This window comes from Pongo abelii, chromosome 18 (genome assembly GCF_028885655.2).
Source record: "Pongo abelii isolate AG06213 chromosome 18, NHGRI_mPonAbe1-v2.0_pri, whole genome shotgun sequence".
Lineage (NCBI taxonomy): Eukaryota > Metazoa > Chordata > Mammalia > Primates > Hominidae > Pongo > Pongo abelii.
In genome coordinates this window covers 12,863,531-12,890,778 of record NC_072003.2, presented here as the reverse complement: position 1 = coordinate 12,890,778, position 27,248 = coordinate 12,863,531, and the positions used below count along the sequence as shown (strand labels likewise).

Sequence of the window (27,248 nt, the reverse complement as noted above, 5' to 3'; positions counted from 1 at the left end):
TTCCTCGCGCTCCCGCGACCACCCGCTCAGGCGCACGGATCCCCAGCTGTCCCCGGCCCCCCGCCCCAGTACTCACTTCTCCCCAGTCCCTCCGTTTTCCAAGCCGTCTCCTCCACCGCCCCATAGCGCCTCAGAGGCTTCTCGGCTTCCAGATGGGTGGACAAAGATTGCTTTAACTCCATCGCTGATCCCCGTGGCCAGGTCGACGGGTCTCCCTTTACTCCATCCCCGCTGCGGGCTGCAGGGAGGGAGGTGGCTCCAGCCAGCAGCGTTTTAAGGGGCCGGGCGCCCGTGACGCCGCGGCTCCATCTCTTCCGCCGCCAGCGCCCGGGAGCGCCTACTGTTACCCAGGAGGGGGAGGGATGCACGGCACATGCGCAGTGGAGGCTTGGTGGGGATTCTTGGGGGCTGGGTAGGGAGACAGAGGGGCAGGTGGTAACTCTAAGAACAACAACAAACAAAACAACTAAAATAAAACCAACCCAAAGGAAGTGAGAACAAGGCGCCTGCCTATTCCAGAGCCCCTAGTGATGCTTGCTATGGGGCTGGCATTGTGGGCGGCTTGCGAGCTGTAAGCGGGCTGCGGGTTTTGAGTGGGATTGGTGAGCCCATCTCTATCTGCGGGCGATGCATCCATCTTTCTGGGGAGCATGCGGAGGCGTGAGTGTGGACCTAGATCTATGGGTTCTGGGCTTGGCTGACTGCGTTTCTGTGAGAATATCTGTCGTGTGCGTCTGTGTAATTTGAAGTGGGACAGTGGATGCCTATGTCAGTTCCATATGTGTTTGCATGCACTTGGGGGAGAGAGAGATGAAAATATTTTGCACACAGGTATAGCAGAGCTGTTTGGAGCACGGGGCTTTACTTTCCAGAAACCCCAGAGGTTTATCTTTAAAAAAAAAAAAAAAAAAAAAGAAAACACCATGTCAGTGGCTGGGCACGATGGCTCATGACTGTAATCCCAGCACTTTGGGAGGCCGAGGTGGGTGGATCACTTGAGGCCAGGAGTTTGAGACTAGCCTGGCCAACATGGTGAAACCCCATCTCTACTGAAAATACAAAAATTAGCCAGTTGTGGTGGCGCAGGCCTGTAATTCCAGCTACTCGGGAGGCTGAGGCAGGAGAATCTCTTGAATCTGGGAGGCGGAGGTTGCAGTGATCCGAGATCATGCCATTGCACTCCAGCCTGGGCAACAAGAGGAAAACTCCGTCTCAAAAAAAGAAAAGAAACGAAAAAAAGAAAATGATTTCCCAGTAGGAAACAGGGAAGGGATATGAATAGGCATGTCATGTGGGCAGAGGAGGAAGGCCTAATGTGAGAAGCTGCTCAACCCCCTTAGTAATAAGGAAAATGAAAATGTAAATAAGAATATATCATCCGATAGGCAAAAACTAAAAAATCTAACAATCATGTGTTGTAAAAGATGTGGATTTTTTTTTTTGAGACAGAGTCCAAAAATGCTGGGGTTACAGATGTGAGACACCATGCCTCGCATAATTTGAACTCTTATCTAATGCTAGTGGGAGTATAAATTGGTACAACTGTTTTTTTCTCTCTGTCACCCAGGCTGGAGTGCAGTGGCATAGTCTCGGCTCACTGCAACCTCCACCTCCCGGGTTCAAGCTCCTGAGTAGCTGCGACTACAGGCGTGCCACCATGCCCGGCTAATTTTTTGTATTTTTAATGGAGATGGGGTTTCACCATGTTGGCCAGGCTGGTCTCCAATTCCTGAGCTCAAGTGATCTGCCCGCCTTGGTCTCCCAAAGTGCTGAGACTACAGGCATGAGCCACTGTGCCTGGCTGCATGAATGTAATGTTTATTGTTCTCAGGTATATATGTATAGCTCTACAAATTATATATAATAGCACTATTTAACATTTTCTTATAATTTATACAAGTGATATCATACTTCATAATTCTGCAAATTGCCTTTTTCTGTTGTTGTTCCACAATATGCTTTTCTTTTAAAAAGACAGAGCAGGTTTTCACTGTGTTGCTCGGGCTGGTCTTGAATTCCTGGGCTCAAGTGATCCACCTGCCTCAGCCTGCCAAAGTGCTGGGATTACAGGCGTGAGCCACCATGCCTGACCCACATTATGCTTTTGAGAAATACGAATGTTGATTCATGTAACTCTGGTTCATAGTCTACTGTATAGTATTCTACATGAATTAACCATAATTGGTCTATTTTTTCATTGATGAGGTATAAAGATTATTCCCAATTGTCCACAATTACAAACATGGCAGCAGCAAATGTTTTTATACTCATTTCCCTGTATGACTGAATAGGAGTTTTTCTAGGGGAAAAAATTACAATGGCATGGGGTATGCACATCTGCCAATTGGACTAGAGTGTCAACCTGCTTTTAAAATTAGTTGTACCAGGCCAGGCACAGTGGCTCACACCTGTAATCCCAGCACTTTGGGAAGCCGAGGCGGATGGTTAGTCTGAGGTCGGGAGTTCAAGACCAGCCTGGCCAACATGGTGAAACCCTGTCTCTACTAAAAATACAAAAAAAAAAAAAAAAAAAAAAAAAAAATTAGCCGGGCCTGGTGGCGCACATGTAATCCCAGCTACTCAGGAGGCTGAGGCAGGAGAATCACTTGAACCTGGGGGGCAGAGGTTGCAGTGAGCTGAGATCACGACACTGCACTCCAGCCTCAGTGACAGTGAGATGCTGTCTCAAAAACAAAACAAAACAAAACAATAAACATTACATTCAGGATAGTAATTACTTTGGGAGGCTGGGAAAGGGTAAGTAGTTGGTTTCAGCTATATCTAAAATTTATATATTTTTAAACTATTTACAGAATTTTGAAAAATTTTAAATCTACAGAAAAGTTGCAAGATTAGTACAATAAGAAAAATATAGACCTTGGCCAGGTGCAGTGGTTCATGCCTATAATCCCAGCACTTTGGGAGGCTAAGGTGGGAGGAATCCTTGAGCTCAGGAGTTTGAGACCAGCCTGGGCAACAAAGCAGGTTTCTGTCTCTACAAAAATAAAACATTAACCAGGTGTGGTGGCAAAAACCTATAGTCCCAGATACTCAGGAGGCTGAGGTAGGAGGAATGCTTGGGCCTGGGAGGTTGAGGCTACAGTGAGGCAAGACCACACCACTCTACTCCAACCTAGATGACAGAGTGAGACCGTCTCCAAAATACATACATATATATATATATATATAATTTGTGTGTGTGTATGTATACAGTATGTGTATATATACATTATTTTATATAATGTATATGTTATTTTCTTGTATATGTGTGTATATATATACTATATATATACACACACACACACACACACACACGTCCTTTACTAGATTCACCAATGAATATTTAAATTTATATTTCTTAAAAGAGATCTGAAGCATATATGTTAAAATCTGTTGGAGATGGCTGGTGGGCACTACACCCTTACCAGAATGACTAAAATTAAAAAGACTGACAATACCAAATGTTAGTCCAGATGCTAGTAAATAAATGAGTTAGCAGTTAGTAAGAATGTAACTACAATTTATTGCTGTTGGGAGTATAAAACGGTACTACCACTTTAGAAAATGAGAGATAACGGCTGGGCATGGTGACTCACGCCTGTATTCCTAGCACTTTAGGAGGCTGAGGTGGGCGGATCACCGGAGGTCAGGGGTTCGAGACCAGCCCAACATGGCAAAACCTCGTCTGTGCTAAAAAAATTCAAAAATTAGCCAGGTGTGATGGCACATGCCCGTAATCCCAGCTACTCAGGAGACTGAGGCAGGAGAATCGCTTGAACCCGGGAGGCGGAGATTGCAGTGAACTGAGATTGTGCCACTGCATTCCAGCCTGGGCGACAGAGTGAGACTGTCTCAAAATAAAAAAAGAAAGAAATAAAAAAAAACTGGCAATACCCTCTAAAGCTACAAATATTTTTTTTTTTTTTTCTGTCTGGCAGCAATTCTATTCCTGGATATATCCCTAAGAGAAATACATACTTGTGTCCACCAATGTTAAAAGCTTTACTCATAATGACAAGAAATGAAAACAACTCAAATGTCTATCAATAATAGAATGGACAAAAATTATGCTATATTCATACAACTGAATCTGCACAGCAATGAAGAAGACCAAACTACTGGCCAGGCACAATGGCTCACACCTGTAATCCTAGCACTTCAGGAGGCTGAGGTGGGCAAATCGCTTGAGCCCAGGAGTTCGAGACCAGCCTGGGCAACATGGCAAAATCCCTTCTCTACAAAAAATACAAAAATTAGCCAGGCATGGGTGGTGTGTGCCTGTAGTCCTAGCTACTCAGGAGGCTGAGGCAGGAGGATCACTTGAGCATGGGAGGTGGAGGCTGCAGTGAGCCGTGATGGTGCCACTGCGCTCCAGCCTGGGCCACAGAGTGAAACCCTGTCTCACAAAAAACAAAACAAAACAAAAAAACAAATTACTACCAACAAAATGGATGAATCTTACAGACATAATATATAAATAAAAGGGTGCGTATCCCTTAAAAGACGGTTGATGCATTTAGGGATCTTTGTCATGTAATTATCTCTACATTAAAATATTTTATAATTTAAAAAAGAAAAAATACATCTATTGGATCTAAAAATTCAACTCATGGAAATCTACCCGAAGGAATATTTGAATTACTAAAAATACATTCACACAATATATATTTTTTTACAATTTATGTAAACTGTAGAAAAAATTAGAAAAGGGTCAGTATCTTACAAAAGGGAAATGGCTAAACTTACGGTATGCCTGCAATGTAACACTGTACACTTATTTAAAATGATGTTTACAAAGAAATGTAATAGGGAAATGTCATAGGGAAAACATATCACAATTTAATCAAAATATCAGGAAAAGTAGAATACAAATTGTAATATAAAGTGTGAGCTGTTGTTCTGGATCTTTTGGCTAAGATCAAGTGTACACTATAATCTCAATCATATTTTATAGAATGATAATGGTAGAAATTTAAAAATACTGTGATTCCATTTTTTTTTTTTTTAGACAGAGTCTCGCTCTGTCACCCAGGCTAGAGTGCTGTGGTGTGATCTCGGCTCACTGCAGCCTCCACCTCCCAGGCTCAAGCACTCCTCCCACCCAGCCCTCCCTGGTAGCTGGGACTACGGGTGTGCACCACCTTGCCCAATGAATTTTTGTATTTTTAGTGGAGATGTAGTTTTTGCCATGTTGCCCAGGTGGGTCTTGACCTCCTGGCCTCAGGTGATTCTCTTGCTTCCGCCTCCCAAAGAGCTGGGATTACAGGCATGGGCTACCACACCCGGCTACTGTGATTCCAATTTTACCTGTTTACGTATATACACACATGTATACACATCCAGGGTGAAAAAACACTAAAGTGTCATACACTAAAATATTGATAGTGACTACCTATGTATGTCATGATAATAATATACTAGGTACCTCATGTAAGTAGAATAACATAAAATTTTCCTTGTGTATCTGATATACTTCACCTAGCACAATACCTTCAAGGTTCACCTACGTATTTGAATTTCATTCAGTTTGGCTGGGAGCAGTAGCTCGTGCCTTTAATCCCAGTACTTTGGGAGGCCAAGGCAGGCAGATCACTTGAAGTCAGGAGTTAGGCCGGCCAGCATGGTGAAACTCCATCTCTACTAAAAATACAAAAATTAACCAGGTGTGGTGGTGTGTGCCTACAATCCCAACTATTTGAGAGGCTGAGGTGGGAGAATTGCTTGAACCGAGGAGGTGGAGGTTACAGTGAGCCAAGATTGTGCCATCGCACTCCAGCCTGGGCAACAAGAGTGAAACTCCGTCTCAAAAACAAAAAAAAAATTCATTCTGTTTTAAGGCTGAATAATATTCCTTTGTATGAGTATACAACATTTTGTTTTTCCATTCATCCATTTATGGGACATTTGGGTTGTTTGTACCTTTTGGCTCCTGCAAATAATGCAACTATAAACATTAGTATACAAATATCTGTTTGAGCCCCTGCTTTTGATTATCTGGGATACATACCTATAGGTTGAATGCAGAATCATATAGTAATTCTATGATTATTTTCATAAGAACTTCTATACTGTATTCCACAGCAGCTGTATCATTTTACATTCCCACCAGCAATGCACAAGAGTTCCAATTTATCCACATAATCACTAACTCTTCTTAATTTTTGTTTTAATAGTAGCCATCCTAATGACTGTGAGGTGGTATCCCCTTGTAGTTTTGATATGCATTTCCCTAACAATTAGTGGTGTTGGGCATTTTTTTCATGTGCTTATTGGCCATTTGTGTATCTTCTTGGAGAAGTGCCTATATTAATCATTTGGACGATTTTAGATTGGGTCATTTGGTTTCTGTTGATGTTGAATTGGAGGAATCCTTTATATATTCTGGATATTAATTCATACATGATTTGTAAATATTTTTTCCCATTACATCTAACATATGCCAGACAAGGTGCTGTAAGGGCATAAGGATGGCAAGTCTGGGCAGAAGGAGAAGATGACCTGCAATTCACTTGTACCTGAGGCCTTGCTCCATTTTACTGAGAACTCTGCAGCAAGATGGCCTTTCACAAGTACCCCAATTGAAACACGGTCACTAACCTTTGTATCTCTGCATCTGCCAGTCATTGGCTGTACATGCCACCTGGAAGAGAGGGTGTAACCTTAGAAAGAAGCTTTTTCTGCCTTTTCTGGTGTCCTTTGGTGCACAAGTGTTTTAATTTGAAGTTCAGTTTATCTAATTTTTCTTTTATTGCCTGTGATTTTGGTGTTCTGTCCACAAAATCATTGTCAAATTCGATGTCATGAAGTTTTTCCTCTATTTTTTTTCTAAGTGTTTTATAATGTAACTCACATGTTTAGGTCTTTGATCCATTTTGAGTTAATTATGGTATATGGTGTAAGGTAAGGATCCAACATCAATCTTATTCATGTGAATATCCAGTTTTCTCAACACCGTTTGTTGAAAAGTCTGTCCTTTCCCTATTGAATGGTCTTGGCACCCATGTGTGATTCAGTTGATCATTTCCTGAGGATTTATTTCTGGGTCTCTGTTCTATTTTACTGATCTATATGTCTGTATTTATGCCACACAGTTTTTCATTACTGAAACTTTTCAGTAAGCTTTGAATTTATAAAGTATGAATCTTCCAATTTCATCGTTCCTTTCAAAAGATTGATTTGGCCATTTGGGTCCCTGAAGGTTCTACATGAATTTTAGGAGCGTTTTTCTACTTCTGCAAAAAGAAAAATTATCAGGATTTTGATAGAAATTGCATTAAATCTGTAGATTATTTGTAACAACAATAGTAAGTCTCTCAATCCATGAACATGGGATGTATTCCTATTTATTTATATCTTCTTTAATTTTTCAGCAATTTTTATGGTTTTCAGTGTACAAGACTTTTAACTTATTGGCTAAGTCTATTCCTATGCATTTTATTCTTTTTGATGCTATATAAATTGAATTGTTTTCTTTATTTCCTTTTGGGGGTTTTTATTGTTGGTATACAGAAATGTAACTGATTTTTTAAAGAAAAAAATAGATCAATCTGTTACACATATTTCCCTATACCTTGTACAACATGAACAGAATAGATGAATAAAAATTCAAGAAAAATTAAGAGGAAAATAAAATAAATCCAGAGAAGAGATAAATCCATAGAAAAACTCACTTTGATTAACTTGGAAAGTGCCACAACATTACCACTAAGCTTCTTAGAATCTTTGTTAACTATGAGATCTGACTCCATATCAAATGCAACTATCTCTTCCAAATAGAAGTCAGGGTCCAAGCAATCTGACTGAGTGAATCTTCAGGGATATAAAACTGGATCATGGTTATAATTTGCTAGGATGCTCCCTTTTTTGTCATTGTTATTGTATTGTCTTTCTCTGCCTGGAGAAAAAAATGGGATGGTTGCTATAGTGGTTATAGTAGAGTCAAGAGACAAGAGACGACTTGGTCTCCAGCACCATTTAGATATGGGAGGATAGGGAAATAGAACTCCTAGTCAGGGCTGTGAAGGTATTACATAGAAGGCCATAATGGTGACCAAACTAGTTCAAATCTATGCATATCTATCAACTTTGTGCTTGATATTTGGTGGTTTTTCCCACTCAGAGACATGCTGAGCAGCAACTATGGCTCATGAGATATTGGCAGATCTAATTTTAAATACAGGGGTGGCACTGCTTGTTTAAATGTAGAAGTAGCAAGGGCTATATGAATTCATCACTTTTTCATGGTGCCAGAGTCAATGGAAACTTGACTTACATCCAGGAGTCACACAGCTGGTTTCCATGTTTATTTTTGTCTCTTTGTTTTTTAATGTAAGCATGTATAGCTTGCATGGCCCCCAGTTCCCCCTGTTTTCTATCTTTGTCCTGACTGAGAAAACACAGAGTGCCTTGACCAACCTGAGTTGCTGCTCAGGGCCAGCTTTATGCCTTCCCTTCCAGGCTTAGACCCAAGCCAGGGCCCAGAAGGTGCCAAGGAACATTCCAAGACACTGATAAGGTTGTTTAAGTTGTTGCCCAAAACTGAAAGGTCAAACATCTTGCTAAACACATAGAAAGTAGCCCTGGCCCTGAGCCAAATTCTTTAAACACTCTGTAAACCAACTCCCTCCTTATAGCCGTACCCAGGTAGAACATCTTCTTTCTTACTATCCATCACAAGGACACCACAACTCTTGTATGTAAATTTTTCTAACAAATGTTTTGGACTGTTATCTAGGGCTTCTTTCTTTGGAATCCCAATTGGCCCTACCTCAGGGTGATGTGGGGCAGTCCATTGTAAGAACTCCTCGCCACCACTTTTGGGGCAACACTGACCATTGGCTCCAAGGACAGAACATAGCTATACATTTCCTCCTGAACACTGCTTTTGCTGAGTCCCATGAGTTTTTGTGTAGTGTTTTATTTGTTTTCACTCATCTCTAAGCATTTTCTAAATTCTCTTATCATTTCTTCATTTAGCCATTGGTTGTTTAAGAGTGTATAGTTTAATTTCTGCAAATTTGTGAATTTTCCAGGTTTTCTCCTGTTAATGATACCTAAATTCATTCAATTGTGGTTGGAAAAGATGGTTTATCTTTTCAAATCTACTGAGATTTAATTTGTAGCCTAAAATATGGTCCATCCTGGAAGATGTCCCATGTGCATATGAAAAGAATGTGCACTCTGTTTTTGTTGATTAGCATTCTGCATATGTTAGTTAGATCTAATTGGTTTATTGTGTTATTTAAGGTCTCTGTTTCCCTATTGATCTTCTGTCTGGTTTTTCTACCCATTAATGAGAGTAGGATATTAAAATATCCAACTATTATTAGAGAATTGTTTCTTCAATTCTGTCAGTTTTTTCTTCATCTATTTTGATGGTCTGCTATTAGGTGTGTAAATGTTTTTACTTTTTATATCTTCATCCTGAATTGAACCTTTTATTAATATGTAATATTCTTTGCTTCTTCTAAATTTTCTTGATTTAAGGTCTATTTTATCTGATATTAGTGTAGCCACCCCTACACCCCATTTGATTACTAAATGCATAAAATGTCTTTTTTTCCATCCTTTCATTTTCAGTCTACTTATGTCTTTGGATCTTAAGTGAGTCTGTTGGAGATGGCTTCTAGTTGGGTCATTTTTTTTTAATTCATTCTGCCAATCTCTGTCTTTTGATTGGAGAGTTTATTTTTATTTAAAGTGATTACTTATAAGGAGAAACTTATTTCCATTATTTTGCTATTTTTTCTATATGCCTTATAGCTTTTATATCCCCAATTTCCTGCATTACTTTTTTTTTTTTTTTTTTTTGAGACTGAGTCTCACTCTGTCACCCATGCTGGAGTGTGGTGGCACAATCTCAGCTCATTGCAATCTCCGCCTCCCGCATTCCAGCGGTTCTCCTGCCTCAGCCTTCAGAGTAGCTGAGATTACAGGCTGGTGCCAGCACACCAGGCTAATTTTTTTTTTTTTTTTTCCTTTAGTAGAGACAGATTTCACCATGTTGGCCAGGCTGGTCTCGAACTCCTGACCTCAAGTGATCTGCCCGCCTCAGCCTCCCAAAGTGCTGGGATTACAGGTGTGAGCCACCATGCCTGCCCAGCATTACTATTTTCCTTTGTATTTAGTTGAGTTTTTTGTAGTAAAACATTTAAATTCCTTTCTCATTTTCTTTTGTACATATTCTATAACTATTTTCTTTGTAGTTACCAGACAGATTACATTTAATATACTAATGTTATAATACTAATTTGGATTTATATCAACTTAACTTCAGTAACGTAAAAATACTCTGCTCCTTTACACCCCTTTCAGTTGCTGATGTCGCAGAATTACATCTTTATAGACTATGTGCCCAAAACATAAATAATTATTTTAAATGCATTAAAATTTTAAATTACATAGAAAACAAAATGTAAAGTAAGAAACTTTTGTTATGATATGATTAGCTTTTATAATTCCCTATGTATTTACCTTTATTGAGATCTTTACTTCATATGGCATTAACTTATTGTCCAGTGTCTTTTCATTTCACCTTGTAGGACTTCCTTGAGCATTTCGTTCAGGACAGTTCTATTGACAACAAACTCCATCAACTTTCATTTATCTGAGAATGTCTTAATTTATTCTTCACTCTTGAAATAGTTTTGCCAGATACAAGATTTCTGTTTGACCGTTTTCTTCTGTTAACACTTTTGAGGGTGAATGGGGAAAGGCTTTGCTTCTGGTTTAGCCCATTGCCTCTGGCTGCCGAAGCTTCTGATATCTGCTGATAATCTTCAGAGACTTTTTTAAAACGTGATCCATGGCTTCTGTCTTCCTGATTTCAAGATCCTCTCTCTGTCTTTGGCTTTTGCCGAATTGATAATAACATGTCTTGGTGTGGGTCTCTTTGAGTTCATTTTACTTAGAGTTCATTGGGCTCTTGGATGTTTATATTCATCAAATTTGGAAAGTTTTCAATCATTATTTCTTCAAATTATCTCTCTGCCCTTGTCTTTCTTCTCCTTCTTAAATACCACAATGTATATATTAGTCCACTTGATGGTGTTTCAAAAGTCCCTTAGGCTCTGTTTATGTTTCTTTGATCTTTTTTTTTTTTCTTTTTTCAATCTTTTTACTTCCTGTTCCTCAGACTCAATAATTGCCATTGTCCTATATTCAAGTTAGGTAACTTTTTCTTCTGCCTATTCAAACATGACTTTCAATCCTACTAGTTAATATTTTATTTGAGTTATCGTACTTTTCCACTCTAGAATTTTTTTGTTTCCTTTTAAAGTTTTCTACCTCCTTATTGATATTGCTATTTTGTTTGTACATCATTTTCTTGAGTTCCTCCACATCTTCCTCTAGTTTTTAAAGCATCATTAAGACAGTATTTTAAAGTATTTTTCTAGTATATCTGCCCTCATGTCTTTTTCAGTACAGTTTCCATTCATTTTTTTTTCCTTTGATCCTTTGATGGGTCATACTTTCCTGTTTCTTTGTATGCTTCTGAGTTTTATTAAAAACTGGACATTTGACTCTAATAAAGTGGTAATTCTGGAAATTATATTTTCCTCATTCTCCTAGGTTTGCTGTTGTTTGTTACTTTTTGTTTATTGTTTTTGTTTTTTGGATTGTTGTAGGCTGTCTCTGTGCTTAGGATCAGCCTGGGGTGTGAAACTAAGTTCTTCTCAGGCATTTTCTGAGCCTGTGTCTTTCCCTGAGCATGTGTGGTTACTTTATATTTTTCTTTATATATACAGTTGTGTTTTAATGCCCTAATACTTAATATATGAATCCCAAAAGAGGAAAATGAGAAAAATGAAGGATGGTGTGTAAAGGGAGCTAGTCCTTTAAAGCCCCTGTCACTTCAAATAGAGGGGCAGGAGCTTGTGCCATGCCAGGAGTTTAGGGGGCATTAATAGTTTGGAAACACTGTAAATTAATTAGTAATTTAATTTAATTTAAATTGATAGCCTTTTTCTCTGGCTCTTAGGCTATGTGCACCTCAGTGTAAATCAACAGAAGGGTTTGACTAATTGGTGAAGCAACAGTTATTGCAGTCTCTGATTTGGGGATGAATGCAGAAAGGCTTTGCTTCTGGTTCAGCCTTACCCTGGAACAAGATATACATATGGCTCTACAGGTTAAACAAAGCCAAAACATCATGGTTGCCATGCTCCTTAGAGTTCCTGGTTAATGAGAAGAGCATCTCATATTCTAATACTCCTCCAAATTGTGTGGCTCTAGAATTTTATTTCTAACTTCTTTATCCCCAAGATCATTAAAACTGAATTACAGAAGCTATTATTCCAATGTCCTACAATAGGTCTGACAGCTGTAATTTTGTAGCCCTTTAGGAAAAACATAGTCTTGGTAGGACTCTTAGAAGCATGGCTTGGAGGACTGCAGGTTTGCCATCTCATCCATGGATGTAGAGTGGGATGGCTGACTTGGCTCTTTACTCAAGGCAATTTTTGTTATTAGGTGAGGTCAAGAATTGGCTACTGTCCTCAATTTCATGCCTTGCTGGAATATATGACTGCTCAGGAAATAATGATTATGTATGCCAGAATATGGGGAGTCTCTGAGCCCCAGATTGGGCTGTATGTGAACAAATGTTTGAATTCACTGGAACTGGAGTCTCATGCTGACAGGCTTATCAACACCTACAGGTAAGTCACTATGCTACTGCTCTTTTCTGTTGATGCTGCTAATATTGAGGTTCTTGCTGTTTGAAATGAAGCTTACAGCTCCACCTAAGCTCCTCTTCCCACAATTACCTACTTGTGAAACTATCTAATGTTCTGCTAGGCTTCAGATGCCAGTAACAAGGCATCTGAAATCAATACAGTGCCACATCTTCCCTTTGCAGAGATGAAACCCAAAGTCTTGGTTCTATTTGAACTATATCCTCTGAACCTCAAAAAAAGGAATGTCTTCTCTTCCTAGTGTCCCTATAGTTCTTTGTCTACCAAGTAAGGAGGAATGCAGGCCCTTTGAATTATGATGTGATTTATGTGCCTTGGAAACCGTAACACTCTAAAAACATGGGTAAATAAATGCCACTGATAATGCTGCCAAAATCAATTACATAAAAGTCACTCCTCTATATCTCAAATTAAAATGAATTGATATACACGTCTGTAATTGGGTCTGCTACCTAATCAAAGTCACATATAATCAGCATTGGGACATCCATGTTAAGTGTTTGCTGAGACTCTCAGCATTTGGGAAATTTGTACTAACTCTTTCCTATACATAGCTGATATGTATAGCCATTTTTTCTCTCACTTTTTCTCTCCTTCTTTGGCCATGAAGTGGAGGAAACAAACGTAGGCTGAGTACTGCTATTGCCCTAATGGGAAGGTCTTCAGTCATCTTCCTGGATGAGCCATCAACTGGCATGGACCCAGTAGCCAGACGCCTGCTCTGGAACACGGTGACAAAGACACGTGAAAGTGGAAAAGCCATCGTTATAACCTCCCACAGGTATGGCTCATTGGGAGGCTTGGTTGAAGGCTAGCAAGGGTTTTAGTGGCTATAAGAAGGAATTATTTAGGCCCAGTGGATAATATTGGACACTAAACTTGCCTGAGTATGTTAGCTCCTCATTAGGAATTAGGATTCATGTTAATCCTAATAAATCAAATGGCTAAAAATCCTCACTGAGTTTTAAAAAAAAAGTGAGGAAAAGACAGGACTTCAGAAGATGTTCTATTTGAAAATTGGGCACTGTGTTCTTTTTCATTTGAAAAATTCCCACTTCCCATCTATGTGCTTTATGATTGGAAAAATATAACTTCTGATTGAAAATAGGGTCACAAAATTCTGGCTCTGACTGAGCTACACAATGTCTTCCAATAGAGAACTTTTTATTTTTACCCTTACAATGTTCTGCCCTTTTGTTTTGCAAGTATGGAGGAATGTGACGCCCTCTGTACCAATCTAGCCATCATGGTGCAAGGGAAGTTCACTTGCTTGGGCAGCCCTCAGCATCTCAAGAACAAGTTTGGCAACATTTACATCCTGAAGGTTAAGGTCAAGACTGAAGATAGATTACAGGATTTCAAATGTTATGTTGCAACAACATTTCCAGGTAAATTAAGTTGTGCTGCCTTTGTCAGAAGTGTATTAAACTGGCCGGGCGCAGTGGTTCACGCCTGTAATCCCAGCACTATTGGGAGGCTGAGGTGGGCAGGTCACTTGAGCTCAGGAGTTTGAGAAATGTGTTAAATCATATTTGTTGTTCTCACCATCCATATGATTTATGTCTTCAATACCAGTTTTCTGTGAGTTATTGATAGGTATTGATTTTCTATAATGCTCCTTTGGCAATGTTTGATACTGTAAGTCTCTTATGCCAGATTATGCTAAGTTTCACAAAAAGCAGAGGTCCTCACAAACTCTTACATCACCTAACAAGGCAGTTTTATGTTTGTGCTGTCCATATAAATTAGTTGGGCACAGTAGCTCATGCCTGTAATTCCAGCAACTTGGGAGGCTGAGGCCAGAGAACTGCTTGAGCCCCAGGGTTTAAGGCTGCAATGAGCTAGGATTGTGCCATTGCACTCCAGCCTGGGTGACAGAGCAAGACCCCATCTCTAAAAAAATTAATGATAATAAATAAAAACTAAAAATAAATTATGTATCTAATGTCCTATTTTAGCATAATTCTCAATTATTTTTACAGATTATTCATGCCAAATTTTAAGGTTTTTTCCTTCACACTGCTCATGCAACTTTATGCTTTTGCTGTCTCAGCTAGGATATGGTATTGAAATGCAAATAAGAACTAGTATTTCTCCCCTTTCAAGAGTAGTTTGGTTTCTGAGTGCCGTTTCTTCATGCTAAATTCAGTAAGCACCTCTCTGCCTACATGGAACAGTACAAGAGAGAGCATCCATTTCGATGTCTTATCTCTCTTTCCTTAACCTAAAGCATGGGCAATGGCAAGGCTTTTAATAATTCTGGTTTTTCATCTTAGTTTCCACTTTGGTAGGCTGAGCAAAATACCACAGAAGTTCCTGTTGTGTGTTAGGCTAAGGGGTTGAACATTTGTCTCCTAGGCAATGGAAAATAGCAAAATTGATTACACAGTAAGAATGAAAATCAGGGCTGGGCACAGTGGCTCATGCTTGTAATCCCAGCACTTTGGGAGGCTGAGGTGGGCGGATCATCTGAGGTCAGGAGTTCGAGACCAGCCTGGCCAACATGATGAATCCCCATATCCATTAAAAATACAAAAATTAGCTGTACATGGTAGCACGTACCTGTGGTCTCAGTTACTCAGGAGGCTGAGGCAGGAGAATTGCTTGAACCGGGGAGGCGGACGTTCCAATGAACAGAGGTCATGCCATTGTACTTTAGCCTGGGTGACAGAGAGAGACTCTGTCTCAAAAAAGCAAAAAGAAAAGAAAATCAGAAAATAGATACAAAATGGATGGTCAAGCATATGTGGAGAATGAGCTGTGTGGAAAAATTATCACCTCAGTGTTGGTCATAGTGTTTACGGCGTGTCCTTGACACATGTAGATGGGTATGTCCATTAAGAAGTTGAATATTCACTTATGCATTCATGTAGCAAATATTTTTGAGGACTTATTGTATCAAGAGTTCTATTTGATGTGATCAATAAATCACTTTAGGAAAGTTCTATAGGCTGGGCACAGTGGCTCACATCTGTAATCCCAGCACTTTGGGAGGCCAAGGCAGGCGGATCACAAGGTCAGGAGTTTGAGACCAGCCTGGCCAATATGGTGAAACCCCACCTCTACTAAAAATACAAAAATTAGCCAGGCATGGTGGTGGGTGCCTGTAATCCCAGCTACTTGGGAGACTGAGGCAGGAGAATCACTTGAACCCAGAAGGTGGAGGTTGCGGTGAGCCGAGATCACGCCACTGGACTCCAGCCTGGGCAACAGAGCAAGACTCCATCTTAAAAACAAAAACGAAAACAAAAAGCTCTGCACACCTCAAGATAACACAGAAAAACTATTCAACAAAATCGGGTAAACAATAAATGACCCAGACTAGTAACTTAATAGAGAAATTGAAATTACTTTTTAAAAAAATCAAACAGAAATCATGGATATGTAATATACAGTGAATAAAATGAAGAATGCAGTAGAAAGCATTAACAGCAGAATTTATCAAGCAGAGAAAAAATGTCAACTCAAAATAGGTTTTTTGAAAATATACAGTTAGATGATTAAAAGAAAAATTAAAAGGAATGAAGAAAGCTCATGGGAATTATAGAACAGCATCAAAAGAGCCAGTGTTTACATTATTAGATTTTGTGAGGAAGAAGAAAAAAGAAATTGTTGGAAAGCTTATTTAAAGAAATAAAAGCAGAAGATTTTCCAAATATTAAGAAAAACATAAATATCCAGGTACAAGAGGGTCACATATCTGCATTCGGATTCAATACAAACAAGGCTACATCAAGACATTATAATTAAATGGTCAAAAATCAAGCACAAAGAGAGGATCTGAAAGCAGCAAGAGAAAAAAAAAAAGCAAATAACGTATAAGGGAGATTCCATAAGGCTAGCTGTAGGTGTCTCAACCAGGACCTCATAGGCAAGGAGAGAGTAGGATGACATGTTCAAAGTACTGAAGAGAAAAAAACCTGCCAATCAAGATACTGTATCCAATACTATGTTGAATAGGAGTGGTAAGAGAGGACATTCTTGTGCCAGTTGTTCTTGTGCCAGTTTTCAAGGGGAATGTTTCCAGCTTTTGCCCATTCAGTATGATATTGGCAGTGGGTTTGTCATATGTCATGTCATGGCTCTTATTAGTTTGAGGTATGTCCTTTCGATATCTAGTGTATTGAGAACTTTTAACATGAAGGGATGTTGAATTTTATCGAAGGCCTTTTCTGCATCTATTGAGCTAATCAGTGGTTTTTGTCTTTAGTTCTGTTTACGTGGTGAATCACATTTATTAATTTGCATATGTTGAACCAAACTTGCATCCTAGGGATGAAGCCAACTTGATCATGGTGGACAAGCTTTTTGATGTGTGGGTGGATTCAGTTTGCCAGTATTTTATTGAGAATTTTTGCATTGATGTTCATCAAGGATATTGGCCTGAAGTTTTCTTTTTTTGTTGTGTCTCTGCCAGGTTTTGGTATCAGGATGATGCTGGCCTCATAGAATGAGTTAGGGAGGAGTCCCTCCTTTGGTCACCAGCCTACATGTACCTGTAGGAGGTAGCTAGAGACCCCTATTGGGAGGTCTCATTCAGTCAGGAGGAAAGGGATCAGGGACCCACCCAAAGCAGCAGTCTGGCTGCTTATTGGTAGAGCAGGTGTGCTGTGTTGTGTGGGACCTTTCCTTGTTCGGACTGCCTGTATTCTTCAAAGCTGACAGGCTGAAGCAGCTGAGTTGACCAAACCACAGAGATGGCAGCTGCCCCTCCTCCAGGAACTTGGACCCATCTCAGGGAGACTCTAACTCATTGCCATTTGTTGGCTGGGATTCCAAACCAGTAGGTCTTAATTTGTGATGTGACGTGGAAGTGGGGCCTGCAGAATGACACTGCTTGGCTCCCTGGATTCAGCTTCCTTCCTAGGGATATGTACAGATGGACCTCCCACCTTGCCAGGGATCCCAAGACTGGAGTATATAAAACTCCTGGGTCTCTGTGTGTGCCTGAGTGGCTGCTCTGTCAAGACTTCACACAGTTCTGTGTATCAGACCCAAGGCCCTGGTGGTGTGGGCTCATGGGGGGATCTCTTGATCTGTGGGTTGCAAAGATCCATGGGAAAAGCATGGTTTCCTGGGCAAGGTCTCACCATTACTCGCTGCTTCTCTTGCCTAGGGGTGGGGGTTCCTTTGGCTTCGTTTAGCTCTTTGGTGGGCCATCTCCACCCCCTGCTCTTCTTTGTTCTCCATGGGTCGAGTTTTTAGCCTACTGGGTCCCAATGCGAGAACCTGGATATGTCAGTCGAAGGTACTAAGTTCACTCACCCCTCTCCATTCCTCTCCATGAGTGCTGTGAACCGCAGCTACTTCTAATAGGCCATCATGGATCAGGTCCCTCTGCAAACATTAGACTTTTACAAGGCTCAGTTTTCTTACATTGGGCATGTCAGCTGATAATTTATTGTACCTCAAATCCTGCCCTCAATAATTGCTATGAACTCCACATAATAAGATGATTTCATGAGGAATAAATCTGCTGAAAGCATTAACCATGTCATGGATACCAAAGAGAGTGGGTTAGTGGGTTATATCTCCTTTTGTATTGACCTCCTCTATTCACCCCTCCACAGTATATAATTAAGTAAATGTAGTAATATTTTGGCGATTTCAAATGAAGCCTGTGAGATTATTCACCTGTCCTATTTTCCTTTCTTAGGTAGTGTCTTAAAACATGAAAATCAAGGGATCCTTAACTACTACATTCCTAGCAAGGACTGTCGCTGGGGAAAGGTGATGGTAGAAAACTTGCCCTTCTAACATTGCATGTTAAGAGAGCACTAACGATGGGGAGTATTTGGGATTTGGGAATGTGGAATGGGAGCCTGGCATTATTGGGGGAGTAGCACCATTAGGTTGCTTTTCAAACACCCCTAGAGTTTAATAGCTTCAATTTCTTCCCCTGAATTCCATTATTACTCCATATCCATCAAGAGAATGGGAACAGAGAATGGCCTCCTCTCACTTTCTCAATTCTCTGTTCTTCCACCTTCTCACCTCTCCCTTCTGTGCCTTTTGTCCTCCAACATACACTTGATAGGAATTGGGGGAGTGGAGGAGAGGCTTATCTGAGTTGGGGGCTGAAGGGGAGATTGCAGTAGTAACTATGTTTTTGTTGCTGTTGTTAAAGGTGTTTGGCATTTTGGAGCAAGCTAAAGAGCAATTCGATTTAGAAGACTATTCTGTCAGTCAGATCACACTGGAACAGGTCTTCCTGACCCTTGCTAACCCAGAGAAATCATCCAGTGATGATGAAAATGAGGTGCCATGAGATTCAGTTACAACCAGTGACCCTTGTGTCTTTCATAGATGACACCTGGATGCATAGGGGGATCTTCCTGTGCATGTATATCTTGGCATAAATATATTTATGTAATAAAGATTTTCCCAAAGGAGAAAGTTTGTCCCCTTCATTGCAGATTTAGATGAGCGGCCTGTGTATCCAGCATGCTCAAATCTGAAGACATTTGGTGAAATTCCCATTTTCTCCCCTTGAGATATGAAAGAGCAGCATTTATCAGGGTTGGGACAGGAACCTGTTCCTGAGTGTTGTGGACATTTGAACAGGAGGATCCGGTAATGATGGAGCTGTCAGATGGGACAGCCCAAAGAACAAGAGCTTTATGTTTCAGCAGTTGAGTTACGGATAAGAAGCGCATAAGGCCTGGATCACATCAGCTTTCCCATGGATATACACATACACACATTCACACTCACACACACGTGCAGGTATACATGCATATACACATATATCTAATATAAATTCATCAATGTTGGAGGGCTGAGTTGGGTTACTATTTCAGACATCCAAAATAAAGTTCATATGCTTCAGTTGAAAGAGAATTTTTGCACCAAGAACATTTGGGGTCCATGACCAGAAAAAAAAAGGATTATTTAAAAATAGTATGTTTTCTTTTCTACGATTGTCTCACCTCTAATAAAGAAGAAGGAGAAATAAAGTGGAGAGGGAGGGACACAGAGATATTTTCTTCTGATTCTTGCCTAGGTAGATAGATGGAGTCCCCCATAAATAATATGAGAAATCGAAGCACCTCTTCAGGATTAATAGACAGCTAGGATGGTTCTTGTAGAATTGCAAGATGAAGAGAGTCTATAAAGGTGCTCTATTTTGGGGTGGCTTGTTCAGTGTTTTCAAATCCTTAATTGGATATTGTTGATTATAAAGTGACACCCACCAGATGCTTACTGTTCCTTTTTTTTTTTTTTTTTTTTTTTTTTTTTTTGTTAGATAAAGAGGGAATTTGAGTTTGTTTCTATGAAGTGTCTAGGAGTGTACGAAGTCTCCAATTAAAACAAAATTGAGCTGGGCGCAGTGGCTCATGCCTGTAATCCCAGCACTTTGGGAGGTTGAGGCGGGCGGATCACCTGAGGTTGGGAGTTCGAGACCAGCCTGACCGACATGGAGAAACCCCGTCTCTACTAAAAATACAAAATTAGCCGGGCGTAGTGGCACATGCCTGTAATCCCAGCTACTAGGGAGGCTGAGTCAGGAGAATCACTGGAACCTGGGAGGCAGAGGTTGCGGTGAGCCGAGATCGTGCCATTGCACTCCAGGCTGGGCAACAAGAGTGAAATTCTGTCTCAAAAATAATAACAATAATAATAATAATAATAATAATTGAATATAGCTCTTTCTCTGGTTCATAGGCTATGCTCACTTGAGTGTAAATCAACAGAGGCGTTTGACTAATTGCTAAAGCAATACTCATTGCAGTCTCCAGGTTGGCGGGGTGGGGAAAGGCATTGGTTCTGGTTCAGCCTTTATATGGACAAGATGTTGTACAGGTTTAACAGTGCAAATACATCCATGGCGGCCATTCCCCCTGGAGTTCTTGATTAATGAGAAGACCATCTCATAATCTAGTACTCCTCCAAAATGAGTAGGCTCTCGAATTTCATTTCTAACTTCTTTATCCCCAGGATAATTAAAACTGAATTATGGAACCTACTATTCCAATGTCCTACAATAGATCTGACAGCTATAATTTTGTAGCCCTTTAGAAAAAAAGTATCCTGGTAGGACTCTTAGAAGTATGGCCTGGAAGACTGCAGGTTTGCCATCTTATCCATGGTTGTCTAGTGGGATAGATGACTTGGGTCTTTATTTAATGCAATTCTTGTAATTAGGTTAAGGTCAAGAATTGGTTATTGTCCTGAGTTTGATGTCTTGCTAGAATATATGACTGCTCAGGAAATAATGATCATGTATGCCAGATTATGGGGAGTCTCTAAGCCCCAGATTCAACTGTATGTGAAAAAATGGTTGAATTCACTTGAACTGGAGCCTCATGCTGATGAGCTTATCAACACCTACAGGTGAGTCATTATGCTGCTGCACCTTTTGTTGATGCTGCTAATGTTGAGGTGCTTCCTTTTGTCCCTGCTGTTTGAAATGAAGCCCATAGCTCCACCTACACTCCTTTTCCCACAATTACTTAATTATGAAACTGTCTAATGTTCTACTAGGTTTCAGATACGAGTAATAAGGCAAATCAATGTAGCTTCACGTCGTCCTTTTGCAGAAATGAAACAATAAATCTTAGGTTTTTTTGAACTGTAGCTTCTGAACCTCAAAAGGGATCAATTAAGAGGGAGTTTAGGATTGCTAAAGCAGCTAGAATTTGAAGAGCAGGGTGCTGGTAAAGACGAAGCGGGGGGCCCAGAAATTTGAATGGGGTTTGCTGTGAGTCATGAGCTGGCCTGTGCCATGTGCAAAGGGAGAGATGCTGTGAGGCTTATCAGAGAATGGCACCTGCTGGACTGAGAACTGAATGTGTTACCTGTGGAGGATATCTGAGTTACTGGTGGTGAATCTGTGTGCATCTGCAGCTACCTCAATTCTTGCCTCCTCAGAAGAAAGAAATCAACAGAGGGGCATAAGGCAGAAAAAGAGACAAAGGCACGTTTCAGAGCAGGAGTGGAAGTTTATTTAAAAGGCTTTAGAACAGGATAAAAAAGGAAAGGAAAGTATGCTTGGAAGAGACCCAACCAGGCACTGAGGTCAAGCGCCCTGTTTAACAGTAATCTTAGGACTTTATAGGCTGGCCCCTTTCTCATGATTCTTCCCTTAGGGTGGGCTGCCTGCATGCCTGGTACCCCCTCACCCTTTGGAGGTGAGCACGTGCAGCGTGTTTAAGAAGTTGTACCCGAGCCCATCTGAGGCTTTCTTCCCTATTCTGGTGGAGTAACCCTGGAAAGTCATACTCCGCCATTTTGTCTCTTAATGCACATGCCCAGGAAGTTGCTTCTCCGTAGTGTCTGCATTCAATTAACACTGTTAATTTAGTACAACAGGTGTGGACTGTCAGGAAATGGCCTTTCCAATTTATCTTTTTTTTTTTTGAGGCAGAATTTCGCTCTTGTCACCCAGGCTGGAATGCAGTGGCACGATCTCGGCTCACCAAAACCTCTGCCTCCTGGGTTCAAGTGATTCTCCTGCCTCAGCCTCCCAAGTAGCTGGGATTACAGGCACCGCCACCATCTCTGGCTAATTTTGTATCTTTAGTAGAGATGGGGTTTCTCCGTGTTGTTCAGGCTGGTCCCCCAACTCCCGACCTCAGGTGATCCGCCCGCCTCGGCCTCCCAAAGTGTTGGGATTACAGGGTGTGAGCCACCGTGCCTGGCCCAATTTATCACTTTTAGAGAGGCAATGTGATAACTGCCAAATCATCATCCGACATTCCTGGTGGGTGGGGGGAGAGCCCTCTCCTGTCCCGCTCATACCTGTCTAGCTACCTGTAACAAAGGTAGACCCAGAGTTTACATAGTGCAGAGAATGTCGGAATTCTTACTGAGCCACAGTGGAGATACCTTACTGAGCACCCCTTACAGTTATAACTCCAGAAAAGTCATGCCTTAGAAGTAAAGATCATGTCCTAGAATAAGATCAAAAACCTAAATAGACCCACCCTAACAAAGAATAAAATAAAAGCCTGCCAGAATCAAAGAGAGAATGCAAAATATACGAAAGCTGGGGAAAGACGTTTACTTCTGTGAACCAAAAGTATCTGAGACAGGTCTCAATCAATGTGGAAAGTTTCCATTGCCAAGGTTAAGGATAAGTGCCTGAGAGGTATGTCTATGCCTTTCTCCAAAGATGATTTCGAGGGCTTCAATATTTAAGGAGAAAGGATTGATATGGGTGAAAAGGAAGAAAATTTGAAATGTTAATTCCAGCTCTTTGGGAGGCCAGTCCAGTGGACTGCCTGAGGTCAGGAGTTTGAGACCAGCCTGGGCAACATGGCAAAACCCCATTTCTATCAAAAATACAAAAATTGCCAGATGTGGTGGCATGTGCCTGTGGTCCCAGCTACTCGGGAGACTGAGGTGGGAGGACTCCTTGAGCCCAGGAAGTACTGGAAGCACTCAAGCGTGAGTGACAGAGCGAGACCCTGTCTCAAAAAAAAAAAAAAGAAAAAAGAAAATTTAAAAAGTGTGGGTAGACAAGAGACAAAGGGTTGCATCCCCTTGAGTCTTTGATCAGCCTTTCACTGAATATACAATTTACATGTGAGAGGATGGGCAGAGGAATAGTCACTTACGTCATTGTCTGGCTTAGAGAATCTTCATTTTTTTTACATAATATAATGTAAACAATAGGGCAGAGGAAGCCATCAGATACACATTTGTTTAAGTTGGACTTTGAGTTCTGTCCTTTGTCCTGCACCTGTGAAAATAAGCTATCAGGCCTGGTGCGGTGGCTCACACCTGTAATCCCAGCACTTTGGGAGGCCAAGGTGGGCGGATCACCTGAGGTCAGGAGTTCGAGACCAGCCTGGCCAACATGGTGAAACCCTGTCTCTACTAAAAATACAAAATTAGCCGGGCATCGTGGCGCATGCCTGTAATCTCAGCTACTCAGGAGGCCGAGGCGGCAGAATCTGCTTGAAACCAGGAGGCGGAGGTTGCAGTGAGCTCAGATCGTGCCATTCCGCTCCAGCCTGGGCAACAAGAGTGAAACTCTCCAAAAAAAAAGGAAGGAGGGAGGAGGGAGGGAGAAAGGGAGGGAGAGAGAGAAAGAGACAGAGAGAGAGAAGGAGAGAGGAAGGAAAGGAAAGGACAGAAAGGAAGGAAAGGAAAGGAAGGAAGAAAGACAGCTATCAATTTACATTGCCAGGGTGAAATTCAACAGAACTGTTCTAGGGTAAAGATCTTCAGACCTAAATGGAATTTCCCTGTGGGCAAATTGTGAGGGAAGTTATGTAGCTTTTTATCCTTATAGCTATCTTATTTAGAAATAAAACGGGAGGTAGGTTTGTCTGACATTATTCCCAGCTTGAATTTTCCCTTCGGCTTAGCGATTTGGGGGCCCTGAGATTTTTTTTCCTTTCACACTTCCTAACTCATTTTATCTATGATAGAAAAATGCATGAATGAGGGGAATGAAAGCGACAGTTAAAGCCAGTATCACTCTGGAACATAAATGCACAAATCCCAACAAATTAGTAGCAAATTAGGTCTAGCAATATATTAAAAGAATAAAACATCCAGACCAAGTTGGGTTTATAACAGGAATGAAAGGTTTATTTATAATTCGAATCAATCAGTGTAACAACACAGAATAAGACCAATCTGTTCACCTCAATACATGGAAAAAGTATACGTGACCAAAAACAATAATTATAGAATATTAGAAATTGATATGAACTTTCTTTTTTCCCCACAGAGACAGAGTCTCACTGTGTTGCCTAGGCTGGAGTACAATGGCAGTGATCTCGGCTCACCGCAACTTCTGCCTCCCAGGTTCAAGCAATTCTCCCTGCCTCAGCCTCCCGAGTATCTAAGATTTCAGTTGCCTGCCACCACGTCCAGCTAATTTTTGTATTTTTATTTTCAGTAGAGACAGGGTTTTGCCATGTTGGCCAGGCAGGTCTTGAACTCCTGACCTCAGGTGATCCACCCACCTCGGCCTCCCATAGTGCTGGGATTACAGGCATGAGACACCGTGCCCGGCCCAGGGAATATTTCATCAGAGATAATACTTGACAGGGTAGGATTCTGAAAGGAATGGGGAAGGAAATGCCAACATCAAAATTATGCATTGGGGAAGCTATGATTAATGCCTCTGGCCCTAAGATGGCAAGGTAATGTTGTTCCCAAGTATAAACCCACATCACCTTCCTCTGGTGTGTTTTACTCCTACTGTTGCCTGCTTTCTCTTTACATTCTCCCACCCCATACTCACCGCGAGCACTCAGGGTAGGTAGTTAGACTCCATAGAGTCAAATTGGACTCCACATTAACGAAACTAACAATTCGAGCTTTCCAGCAATGAACTCATCTGCTCTTCCATGTCTACTCTTTTCCTGTCTGCTGGTTTCCTTTCCCAGGGCTTTCAGTGTGTTCTACGCAGAAACCAGTTCAAGGACTGGGTTTTCTTCTGCAACAAAATGCTAGAGTTGTGGCAGAGACCTCCACAGTGAGAACAGCCACGGAGTTGGCTAGGAGGTGACATGATGTGGAAGTGATAGATATGTCCACAAGATGGCACTCCTAATTTGTAGTTTAATGCTTAATAGGACATTTTGCAATTGACAAACTTGGGATTTTATGATTTATGTAGCTGATATCATGAATTATGTTTCAAATCCTGCCACATTTTGAACAGAATTTATTTTTGCCCCTTTCTGATATTGGGTCATAACCTAAGAATGAGAGGACATTATAAGCAGGTGTGTGTCTGTGTGTGTGTGTGTGCGTGTGCACTTGAGCGTGGAGACTTGCGTGTTCCTCCTACCTGACCTGAACTGTTGAATGATGAAGTTACAATGACTGGACTCAGGGGTGCAGCTAACTTGGGAATTGGGATTTTGAAGTTCTGGAGACAGCTTTGTATGCCATGTTAATGAATTTGAACTTTATCCTGAAAAACGTGGCTGTCGTTGAAGAATTTTAAGCAGGCAGGTGGCTTGATCAGAGCACTGCTTCCCAAATTTCACTCAATGGTACCTTTATAACACATTCATGATTTTTGCCGTATCTCCGTATCATCAAGTTACTTAAACGTTTTTATGCCAACTTTTATTATTTTATAAATGTACTTAAAGAGGAAATTCACTACTAGCATTGCTTGCCATAATCAAAATAAATATATTATTAAAATGGAACAGTGCTAAATAAGGTGTACACATGGACATAGAGTGTGGAATGACAGACACTGGAGACTCCGAAAGGTGGAGGGGTGGGAGAGAGGTGAACGATGAGAAAGTACTTAATGGGTACCATGTACATTATTCGGGTGATGGGTACACTAAAAGCCCAGACTTCACCATTACTGCAATATATCCATATAACATAACTGTACTTGCACCCCTTAAATTTATACAAATTTTTTAAAAGGAAAAAAATGGAAGTGTTCATCTATGTACCAACTTAAAATCATCTCATGCACTACTAGTGTTAAGTCTACCACACGTGGGGAAACTCTATGATATGAATTGGGTTGAGGGGGTCCCCAGCAGCACAGAAATTGGGTTGGTGCCAGGTTCTTAATGCCCAGATCTTAATTAGAGAGCCCAAGTCCGTTGTAGGCCTGGAGCAATTTAGACACAAGGCAAAAAGAACGTACATTTGCCTATGCCTTGTAACGTCTACACCACCAGCCTTTCTGAAACTATTGTGCATACGAAATCATCTCAGGCTCTTGTAAAAACACCGATTCGGATCCAATATGGGACCTGGAGTTCATACATTTCTAATCAACTCCCAAATGGCATTGATGCTGATACTTTCGGTTTCCCAACCAAGCAACGTAGCAAGGTACGAAACTAAGTCCCTAAAGGGCAGGGACCACGCCTCTCGCGTTAGCACAGTGCCTGGCTCAAGGCACTTTCTGGGTTAACGCTCGCTGAAGACTGGAGTGAACGCTCCCCCAGGTCGTCACGTGACTGCCTTTCTCCAACTGCCGGTTTCGCCTCACATAACACACCTACTGTCCAAAACATTTCTATTTTCCTAACACAAAAACTATAGCTAAGTTTTTATATTCTATGTAGCCCCAGCCTAGGACGTAAATTCCACGAGACCAAAAGCCTTGTGATGATTCCCCCGGGTTGCTGACCCTCCCGGTGTGTCCCGGGCCTGCTCTGGGGGACACAGCGGCGAATACGTTGAACAAGGCCCCTGTTTCACGGAGCTAAAGATCCAGTAAGGACTTCACCCAGCAAGAGGCAACTACGCTGGGCTTCGATGCCCAAGACCTCTGCAGAAAGGTGGAGTGGCAGGAATCTCCTGAAGCCCCCAATGTCCAAGGACGCGGAAACCCAGGGCCTCCAGTGCAGGTGTCATCCCGGAGAGAGCCTGCGGAGTCCCAAAAGAGGCGCGTCCCATTGGACAATCCCGAGCGGAAGAGGCCAAGACAGCGGGGGGAGTTGTGATGGGCTGCTGCAGACGTACTTAGAAAAGGGGTGCATACTGGATATTCAGGCCAGGAGAAGAACGCAAAAAGCAGTGACGTACATTATTCTCTGCATGTTTACTTGGGAAATTGTGCGTCTCCCTATTCTGAGTCTTGGAGGAATTGGACTGGTCTAACTC

The 27,248-nt window shown here is 41.2% G+C and overlaps 1 protein-coding gene across 2 annotated transcripts; it reads left to right on the top strand.

The window, feature by feature from the left end:
• The first annotated feature begins 414 nt into the window (after positions 1-414).
• Positions 415-19,564, top strand: LOC100456312 (phospholipid-transporting ATPase ABCA3-like). Of its 2 annotated transcripts, none has more exons than XM_054534703.2 (6): positions 415-571; positions 12,472-12,659; positions 13,306-13,476; positions 13,902-14,083; positions 18,352-18,425; positions 18,823-19,564. In XM_054534703.2, exons 2-6 carry the CDS (start codon positions 12,523-12,525, stop codon positions 18,961-18,963), a joined length of 705 nt encoding a protein of 234 aa, XP_054390678.1. In that variant the 5' UTR covers positions 415-571; positions 12,472-12,522; the 3' UTR covers positions 18,964-19,564. The 2 variants fall into 2 exon arrangements, with proteins under 2 accessions (XP_054390678.1, XP_054390679.1); XM_054534704.1 differs by having other exon boundaries at positions 428-602.
• The last annotated feature ends 7,684 nt before the right edge of the window (positions 19,565-27,248 follow it).